Source organism: Microcebus murinus, chromosome 20 (genome assembly GCF_040939455.1).
Source record: "Microcebus murinus isolate Inina chromosome 20, M.murinus_Inina_mat1.0, whole genome shotgun sequence".
Classification (NCBI taxonomy): Eukaryota; Metazoa; Chordata; class Mammalia; order Primates; family Cheirogaleidae; genus Microcebus; species Microcebus murinus.
The window spans coordinates 41,872,845-41,883,499 of NC_134123.1; the positions used below are offsets into that span (position 1 = coordinate 41,872,845).

Sequence of the window (10,655 nt, forward strand, 5' to 3'; positions counted from 1 at the left end):
GAGGCCCACAGTACCACGTGATTTATATTCACATTGACGTTTCAGAGACAATTTTAAGGTAATTACCACTCATCACAGGCTTTCAATTAGGATAATCTGGCTAGCTTGAAGAAACACCATCACCTGCCTGTTGGGCTGGGTGGGAACATCCATGTGGTTTTAATTGTGCCCCAAATAATTCTAATTTGATACCAGGGTCAAGCATTCGTACTCCTGCATACATTCATGAGAATCGAGTTTAGCCTTTGTTCTAGAGGGAAGTCACCAGTTCTGCTCTATTGAGTTTGGTAGAGGCAGATCTGTGGGGTCCAGATTCACATTCCTGTTGCAGAAACTCCTGGCACCTGTTGCAGGGGGAGGTAACTGGAAGAAAAGACAGGATACCCTCATATTTTGGTCTCCATGAAGGATCTGATCATAGCTGAATCTTTCCTGTGACTAAGAATAAGTGAGTGTAGCCTTTCTGCATTTTATGTTACTCCTGCTTGTGAATCTTGTGGAAACAAGGGAAGAAATTCTGCTGACTCCTTTAAGAGCACTCTGAAGATTTAATTCTAATTGTTCTACAAAATCTCACCTGAAAAGAAATTTCAGCGTAGGAGAAGAGGAAGAAGAAATGGCTGGTTTTCAGGTAAGACTGTCTCAGAATAGCGGTTGTGTCCACTATTTCTTCCAGAAGGTCATGTAGAAAGTCAATTATTTGAACTTGTAAACCTTTACTTCTGATGTATATACCTAATAAGTTTTGTAACTACATTTTTTTATTTCTTCTTATGATAGTCAAGGTTCTCTGGGAAATCTGTCTTCCCTATATAACAGAGCCTGCTGTACATTCTCTCCCACAAGCTTGTTACTACAATAACCAAGTTTCATAAGAAATGTATGACATGTAATATTAAAAATGTTCTCATCTTGACAGGTCAAGATAGAATAGTGTGATGTTTTAGATTCCCATTGGGGATGGGATAGTCTTTGGATTTGAGTGAAGAAGGGAAACATATACTCTGAAAGTTTGATCTGGATGCTTCATCATCTCTATGTAATATTATCAGGAAAGTTCAGAAAGAGATAACATTGATTGCTTAGGATAACCAGAAAATTACAGAAAAAAAATAAAAGACTTGCTCTGTATGATGCTGAAGTATTTACATACATTATTAAATATAACAAAACATGGGAAGTATCTACATCTGAAATTTGCATAAATATGATGATTCTTCATGGTTACATACTGTTGACCACTACCATCCCAGCTGTGATTTTGTATCCTCCTCTTTGCAACAGTGACTACCACCAGTTTTTTCCACTAAAGTTATGTTCATTTCATTCATTAGCTTAAGATGTTTTCTGATAGAGTCATCCAATACAAAGTTAATTGTTGTTTTTCTTTATCAATAAGTGTCTTGTGGAGATTTACTGACTTATGTGCATGAGCCATCACATTGAATCTGGAAGCTCTTATATCTTTTTATAGATTGCTTTGAAAAATGAGGGCTATTATCTGTGTTCTGTTCAGATGAACTGAGATAAATTCAAAGTCTACCACTTACTAGATATTGACAAAATACTCTCCTTAGGCAAGAAGCATTGTTAGCAGTAGTTATATCATGTGACATGCAGAGATTCAGACCTCACCCCAGATCTACTGAATCAGAGTCTGTCTTTTAACAAAATCTCCAGTTCTTTATTGTACTCATAAAAATTAGGTGAAACTTTCTAACTCTCTTTCTTTCTCTATGTGAGAAATATGCACAATTTATTGATATGATGTAAGTATAACACCCATAAACTTATATTACTGTTGTAAGGCCCTTAATTTTGTATTAAACACTTTATTATCCAAAGCAGAATCATATGCACACAATTTGATACGTCTTTAGTGATCCTCATTCCTGTAAATAAGAGAATATGTGAAAGAATATCAATGTGCTAAAAAATATCTTATTGGATAATTCCAGTCTCTCATATGTCAGAAACAGTTCTCATAACTCATTTTCCTTGTAGTCAAATGAATAACACTCTCTGTGGCCACTTGGGAAATATGTGTCTTTTTACAGGAGATGGTGACATTCCAGGATGTGGCTGTAGAATTTTCTCCAGAGGAGTGGGCATGCCTTGACAATGCTCAGCGGAATTTGTATAGGGATGTGATGTTAGAGAACTATGGAAACCTGGTCTCCCTTGGTGAGGATCACTTATGTACAGAATTCCTATTCCACATTAAGGCCATTATTTTATTTTTGTAAATAGTTTCTTAAAAGTTTCTAATTTACATGAATGAATTTTATATCAATGCTTTTATAGAAAATTTGAAGATTTTTGGTGAAAAAAGGAAAATCATTAGATGTCTCATGTTATCTTGAACCTTTCCCTTTCTTGGGCTGATATGTATATTTCACACTAGATTATTGGTTACTCTAGACATCAAGGTATATAATTGTTGCCTGTACCTTAGAATAGAATTTCCACCTCTTATTTACTTGGTGCTATTGGAAATTGGTGCTCTAGTCATAAATTAGAAGTAATTTTTTTTATCATTCTACAGGGTCTGTGAGAAAACCACATGTTTCAAAGAAATTTTCTAGAATCTTCTATAATGTTCTCTCTACTAAGGATAGTACTGCATTAGTAATTGAAAAGTCTACAGCAAGAGTCATGTGAATTTTTTTCTTAAAAAAACAGGTCTTGCTGTCTCAAAGCCAGAGCTGATCACATGTCTGGAGCAAAGGATAGAGCCCTGGATTATGAAGAAAGAGGAAATGACAGCTAAATATCCAGGTAGGTGAGATTCAGTGAAGCAGATAACAAATGTTAGAGAGGTAAAGCTCAAAAAGGAAGACAGATATTAAAAAGTGGTTTCCAATATTCTGCTCTGTTGTAAATGATTTTTAAAAGTCTGTGTATGTTTCTTTTTACCTTATAGAAGGACATCTGCTGTCCCATGCTCTTAAACTCTCTAAAAAGTCTACCCATGCACTGATTTTCCTTAGAATTCAGTAGAGCCAAACTTCTTTTTATGGCTTATAAGGGACTCTATTATCTGTCATTATTTCTATTTTGGAGGGGGATATGAGAATATCTGTACATATTTTGAAGACCTCTGCATTAAACCATCTTTTGACATCTGCTGTCCCTTCTGGAGTATAGTGACTGATCATAGCTCACAGCAACCTCAAAATTATGGGCATCAGGGATTTTACTACCTCAGTCTTTAAGTAGCTAGCAGTAACTATGGACATGAGCTACCTTTGCAAGGTAATTTTTGTTATTAATAATTTTTTGGAAAAAAATGTAGTCTCCTTATGTTTTTGAGGCTGGTTTCAAGATTCTGGCCTCAAGTGATCCTCTTTCCTTGGCCTCCCAAATTGCTTGCATTATAACTGTTATCCACCATGCCCAGATCCATGTTTTAAGTTCCTTTTGTTGCCTTATTGCTGTAATTTGAAAGGGGGATATTAGAGATATTAAGATTTGTTTCAGTAATGCTAGAAACTCTAGGGACAGAAGTTCATATTCTGCATCATAATTTCCAATTTGAAGATTTCAGAGGCAATCCTTCAGAAATTGAGACTCACTAATTTTGTATAATTGCATAGACTCTTCCAAACATAAGAAAATCTAATGTTATTTCACTTCTACGTATTCTTTTTCCTAGTTCAAAATAAGAGTAAAATTGCAACTTTATTATACCCAAATTCCCAAACAGTAATATAGTTTATTTTGCATACTCACCTCATAGAAGTCTTAAATATACTATCTCATTGAGTGCTTCAATTTGGTGAATATATTTATAATCACAATTGATACATAATATTTTGATAACTTATATTTCATAATTTTCCCCTATTGGTACTATCAGGAATGTGTCATTCCTATGTGCATGTGTGTGTGTGTGTGTATGTGTGTGTGTGTGTATGTGTGTGTGTGTGTGTTTGTAATAGGTGGACTTTTCCACAAATAAGAATTGTATAACTCTATACATTTATTGTTTATGCAGCAATGATTTGATGTTTGTATACATTGTAAAAAAATACAATACAATGTTAAAGTGATAAACATATCATCTTTTGGAGGTGTGTTTTCTGTTTGGTTCTTCATATTTCCCAAGTTCCTTCAGTAATTTTTTCCCATGTCGATCAGTTGATGTTTCTTTTCTTTAGGTTTTTGTTTGGGTATACACACATCTTGTTTAGTTTCTGAGCCAGTAGGTGGTTTCTGTGGGTGAGATTCGACCATTCCCTGTATAATGAGTCTGTAGGTGCCGTGAAAAAGCTGTGCAGGATGTCCTCCATGTCAGTAGGTGGCGCTTGCTTGCAAGAACAAGCTACACTGTTGTTTTTGTGTCCTGTTATAAGCTCTTGTTCCTGTAGTGAGGCACTCTAGTGCCTCAGGTGGTGGATGGGGCCCTGGGACTTCCAAGTGTGTCCTTTTCTCCCTTTCAGGGAGGGCTGGTCTAAGAGAGAGTCTGGGTGGAGCTGTGTTGGGTAAGCCTGCCTTCAGACACCACCAATGCCATTAGCAGGGGTCAATGTTCTGCTCTCTGCTCCTAGGAAAAGCTTTCAGTGAGGGGCTGGAATGGCCCCGCTCAGTCAGAAAGTCTGCCTGTGGGGGTGGGGCTGTCTGAGACCCACAGTCTGGAGCGGGCCTCGCTCCTTTCCACCCTCCACAACTCCACAGCTACTCCTGGGCCTCTGCCAGTAGGCCAGACCACATGCCACCGGGCCTCCCCAGACTTTGATGCTGGTGGGGAGGTTCCCTGCATAGGAACAACACCTGGGCTGGGTGCATGGCCTCCTTTTGTGAGGACAGTTGCCCTCTAGGATGCTGATCTGCCCCGGAAGGCACACAGACCTCAGTAGCTGTTCACATATATCCCTTCTGTGCCCTGGGCAATGTGAGACCTCGGTGCAGGAGATCTGGTCTGCAGGTCTGACCTCTGGGCCCCAGAGTTCAAACTATATCCCCACCAGGGAGAGCAGTGCCAGTCCCAATTCACCCACAGGGAGCCCAAGCTGGGTCTATGTCTCTCAGCCTCAGGGTCTGCCCCATTCTCCTGGGATCACCATGCCAGCAGCACCCAGGAGGGCTGGCGGGTAGAGAGTTCACAGTCTGAGTTCCCCTGAGTCAGCTGCAGGGCCCCAAAAGGGAAGGTCCTGTTCCCTGTAGGTGCCTCCAGCTGGTGGCTGTATTGTCTCTCTGGGCAGCCATGGGTAGGGTCAGCGGAGGGGAGAAGGAGGCAATATGGTGCCTGCTGTGGGCCTTGGGTCTGTGCACACGGAAGTGCCCCAAAAGATTTGGGAACCTGATGCTGCCTCCGCTACAGGCTTACCACTTGCTGGCAGCTGCCATCTCTGGCCTGGTGTCCGCAGGTCTCTCCACCCACTGGGGAGCCCACCAGAAGTCCCAGGTGCAGGGAAGGGGAAAGGTGACTGATCCACCAACCCTTCCCGCTGCTCTCTGGGATTCTCTGGTGGTCTCAGCTTCCGGTTCTCCTCCCCCACCTCCTCCCATGAAGTCTCCTGTGGTCTTAGGTACCCCTTCTTCCGGCCTCATCCACTGTATGCTCGTCTTCTTGCTTCTTTTTTCTAACTTCTGCTAGAATCTGTCTTTTCTACAGAGACACTCTGTCTGGTGGTGTTTCTCGTCCGCCATCTTCATCCTCCCCCCTCTGACCACTTTTTATATTTAATATCCTTGTTTGTCTCTTGTGACAGTTTTGATTTAAAGTATATTTTTAAAACTATAACATTTTTTACTTCAAAAGTAATGTGCCTAATATCATTTTGAACTCCATTGCTCTTAGATGCTTAATGTTTTCCTGATATATCTTGCCATATCCTGCCAGTTTTAGTCTATTGTTCACACCAGGTATGAAGGCATGTCGCCTTAGATAGAATATAGTTGGCTTTTTTAATCCCTTTATTTAAATGTGTTCTGACTGGAAACACTAGTACATAAATATTTACATAATTTCTCAAAGAAAGGACTTACAATATCCCTAATGTTAATTGTTTTATATAACTTTTGTCACTATCTTCTTTTCCTTTCCTCTCCTTCTTTGTTCATTGTGTCTCAATGATTTTGATTTACATTTGGTTTCTTTGCCCAGCTTTCTTTTTGTATGTATAAACATTTTTTCTGACATTCACGGTTAAAAATATGTAAAATCTTTGAAACTTGCAACTTATGTTAAATGGATAACTACTGAACTTTGGTTGCATACAAAAATTTTTAAACTTTACATCTGCCCTCACTTTTATGATATTGATGTCAATAATTTTGGCTTTTTATATTGTAAACAAATTAACACATGGGAATAATCATTTGTTTTATTTTGTCTTTCAAATTTTATATCATAATTAACTGTTTTTCACCATCATTATGATAATGCAGAATTTTATTCTTGGTATGTGCACATTTTTCCCCAGAGAATTATGTAGTTGCCATGGGAGATAGAAACCAGCCTTTGGAAAGGCCATAAAAAAATAGATGAGTGGACATGTGCCCATAGTTTTATTCTCTGTTGAAAGGGAATCCGGTAGATGGGATTTTTCTACTAAAGTGATAAATCAGTATGAGCGTGGAGGAAGGGCTTTGGTGCATAAATGCAACAAAGTTTCCCTCCCCTTCCATGTGGTTCTTGGTGGGTGTTTTTCACATCTGAGGTGCTATGAACAATTATCAGTTATGATTTCTAAAAGAATCATGGTTGTAAGTATATTTTTAAGGTCATACATCTATGATGGAAGTAATGCCATGCTATTCTATTGTGCTTTATTGCTAATGTGCTTTCTATAGTTTTATATATTCAAATTTTGAAGTATATTCATCTGAGTTTAGTTAGTGAGATACTTTGTTATTTTCATTTCTTTCAGAACTGTCTTCCCATAGCACCAAAGGCCAAATGCCAGAGCAGGGCATAAAAGACCCTTTTCAGAAATCAGTAATGAGACTATATGGAAGCTGTGGCCTTGAAAATATACACTTAAGAAGAGACTGGGAGTGTGTGGATGAGTGTAAGAAGCAGAAAGTATGTTCTGATGGTCTTACACATAGTTTGTCAACTTGCCATAGAAATATCTTCAAATGTTACAAATATATTAAAGTCTTTAGCAAATCATCAAATCTAAATAGAGGCAAGACAAGACATACTGGAGAGAAAAGTTTCAATCTTAATGAATGTGGCAAAACTTTTCATCACAGCTCTGATGTTTCTCGACATAGGAAAATTCATACCAGAGAGAAATCCTACAAGTGTGAAGAATGTGGAAAAACCTTTAACTGTTGCTCAAAACTTATTATACATAGGAGAATTCACACTGGAGAGAAACCTTACAAATGTGAAGAATGTGGCAAAGCCTTTAACCAGTCCTCAATCCTTACTCAACATAAAAATATCCATTTTGGAGAGAAACCCTACAAATGTGATGAATGTGGCAAAGCCTTTACCTGGTGCAGAAAACTTACCCTACATAAAAGAATTCATATGGGAATGAAATCATACAAATGTGAAGAATGTGACAAAGCCTTTACCCAGTCCTCAACACTTATGCAACATAAAACAATTCATACTGGAGAGAAACCCTACAAATGTGAAGAATGTGGCAAAGTCTTTAACCAGTGCTCAACCCTTATGCAACATAAAACAATTCATACTGGAGAGAAACCCTACAAATGTGAAGAATGTGGCAAAGCCTTTCACTGGTGCACAAGCCTTACTCTACATAAAAGGATTCATTCTGGAGAGAAACCTTACAAATGTGAAGAATGTGGCAAAGCCTTTACCCAGTCCCCACACCTTACTCAACATAAAAGAATTCATACTGGAGAGAAACCCTACAAGTGTGAGGAATGTGACAAAGCCTTTACCCAGAGCTCAACTCTCATGGAACATAAAAGAATTCATACAGGAGAGAAGCCCTACAAATGTGAGGAATGTGGCAAAGCCTGTACCCAGTGCTCAACTCTCATGGAACATAAAAGAATTCATACTGGAGAGAAACCCTACAAATGTGAAGAATGTGGCAAAGCCTTTACCCACTCCTCGACTTTTACTCGACATAAAAGAATTCATACTGGAGAGAAACCATAAAAATGTGTAGAATGTGGCAAAGCCTTTATTAGGCTCAGAGACCTCACTCTACATAAATGAATCCATACAGGAGAGAAACCATACAAATGTGAGGAATGTGGCAGAGCATTTCCCAGTGCTCACCCCTTAATCTACATAAAATAATGCATAACAGAGAAAATTTCTAGGAATGTGAGAATTGTGGCAAAGTCTTTAATAACTGCTCACATCTTATCCAACACCAAATAAATCATACTAGATAAAAGTGGGATAAATGTAATGAGTATGGGAGTGCTTTCCCTAAGAATTCGCCTTAAAATGCACAAGAATACTTATACTTAAAGTAAACAATAATTATGTAGAGTGCTGACAATACCATTAGTTATAACAGAGATCTTATTGGACATGGGAGAACTTACACTGAAAAAATGCTCCAATATTTTCTCTAACATTGCCCAACATCACAAAAATTTTAATAGATAGAGACCTTACAAATATAATGAATGTGAAAAAATATTTATGCAAAAGATATAACTTAGAGAACCACAAAGAATTGATACTTAAAACTACTCTACAGATATAATACATTTCAGAACGCATTTAATGAAGAATCAAGTCTAAACATATATCAGAGGACTCACAGTGCAATACACTAATGCACTAACACATTCACACATTTCTTTAAACCAGGTTGTTGATTTTAGAGAACAACCCAGTTAAAATACTTAGTTGATTTATTTGTATGTCACCTTTAGAAAGAGAGAGAGATTTTGTGATAGTTATAATTCCATGTAAAATATACTTTCTGGTCAGGGTGGGGTTCAAATGTAATAAAGTATAATGTTTTTGCTATTTTTGACAAACAAATACTGAAGTTATTCAACTTTAAATACAGTAGATGGTATGCTTTCTTTATTAGCATGTATGTGAATGTGTGTGGTAAATGATAGCTACATCAGATTTATTAGAATTCTTTCTGTATTAAGTAGGTATTATTCATGTACTTTTCCATGGAAAATGAAAAACACTGAAATGTAAGATTTATGAAATGAAGAGGTACTATGGAGTTATCTTATAACAAACAGTATTTCAAGTGATGTATGATGTAGGTATACAGAGTAATATTCTTCTCATTATGATCAGAATGAAAAAATGACAATATTAGAAATAACTTGTTTTACTATTGCACATTATGATAATAAAATAGAATGTAATTTGGAATATTTTTAGATTACATGTAAACTTAATTTGTTTCATTAAATTCAAAATGTTTTTACTGTTTCCAATATGTTGTAGATTGAATAAAGTGTTATTTTGCCACCAACATTAACCTATCCCATGTTACTCAAAGTCGGAGAAAATCAAGTGTAAAAATGTACAATCGATTTTCTCCAACTTTTATTTTTTAATAATTTTGGAAGCATATTGAAAGCACTTTTTGGTTACTCCTTCTTTTACTTTTGGTCATCGAACTAATTGATTTATTCACTTAATCAGGCTACTTTGTTCAGGTAAACACTCAGAAGGATTTATAGATTATGGAGTTGTTTTTATATTTAAATAGAAGAAATAAGTACAGGACAGTGTTAGATATGTAATAAATACTTGATAATTAGCAGTCAATATATCTGTGGGAGTGAGCTTGTGGGTCTAGATAAGAGATTGAAAATGTACAGGGTAGAAAGTCACTGATTTTGCATGTAGAGTGAAGGAACTGGCAGAAAAACCAACTCTTGGAATTTATAAGTGAAAATTCTGCTGCTTTCTTTTCCTAATTATCTCAGGGTTTTTGCCAATTTTTATCTCCATTCCCTTCTACAACTCTATCTAAGCCATTCCTCTTTCTGCCTGTGCTTGGGCTACAATATTCTCACTGTGGTACTCAAGTCTGGCCAGTTCACACAGTACTTTAAAAGTTCTGATAAGAAGTGTAGAATTTTTTTTTAATTTGGTGAACAAAAATTTTAGCTAGAGAGCTTGAGGCCATTTATAGGCTATACATACAACATTCTGATTACTTAATTAAAATTAGAGAGATTCAGTGTCCTAAGGTTAAGGTAAGAGCCTTAAAGGCCAAAGCAAGATATACAATTCTGAGTGCCAGTGGATTAAATCAAGAACACAGTGTTGTTCACTTTGTATAAGCAAACTGTTATTAGATCCTAACATATAATGTCATAAATATAAAAATAATTAAATAAGTGAAGCATTAATAAGTGTGTGAATGCACTTCTTAAGTACTACATAAAGAAATATGAGAATTTGGCAATCTCTTCTTAGGGAGTTCAGGTAAATAAAGAGGATTGAATTTAATTTTCTATGAATTACTTGTAGTACAACATATGCATCCATCTAGAATCTACTTAGGAGTGTGTATTTTCAGTGTTAGAATATAATAGAATTATTTCTCTGGATTGAAAATATGTGGAATAATCTTTATCTGATAATTCAATCTTAGAGAATTTATTTTATATAACTTTATCTTCCTTTATTTTATAGGTACAGGTGCAGTATACAGTTCACATTTTTAGTCATCTAACTGTGACCAACAATTTGGTAATTCTCCCTAGAGGAATCTCAGGGA

At 36.7% G+C, this 10,655-nt stretch overlaps 1 protein-coding gene across 1 annotated transcript in view; it reads left to right on the forward strand.

Moving 5' to 3' along the window:
- The window catches only part of LOC142862592 (uncharacterized), a 57,271-nt gene extending 46,661 nt beyond the window's left edge, over window positions 1-10,610 (forward strand). Inside the window, exon 3 of the mRNA XM_075995592.1 lies at window positions 10,571-10,610. Coding sequence (XP_075851707.1) covers window positions 10,571-10,610 — 40 coding nt within the window. The remainder of the gene's footprint in view (window positions 1-10,570) is intronic.
- The last annotated feature ends 45 nt before the right edge of the window (window positions 10,611-10,655 follow it).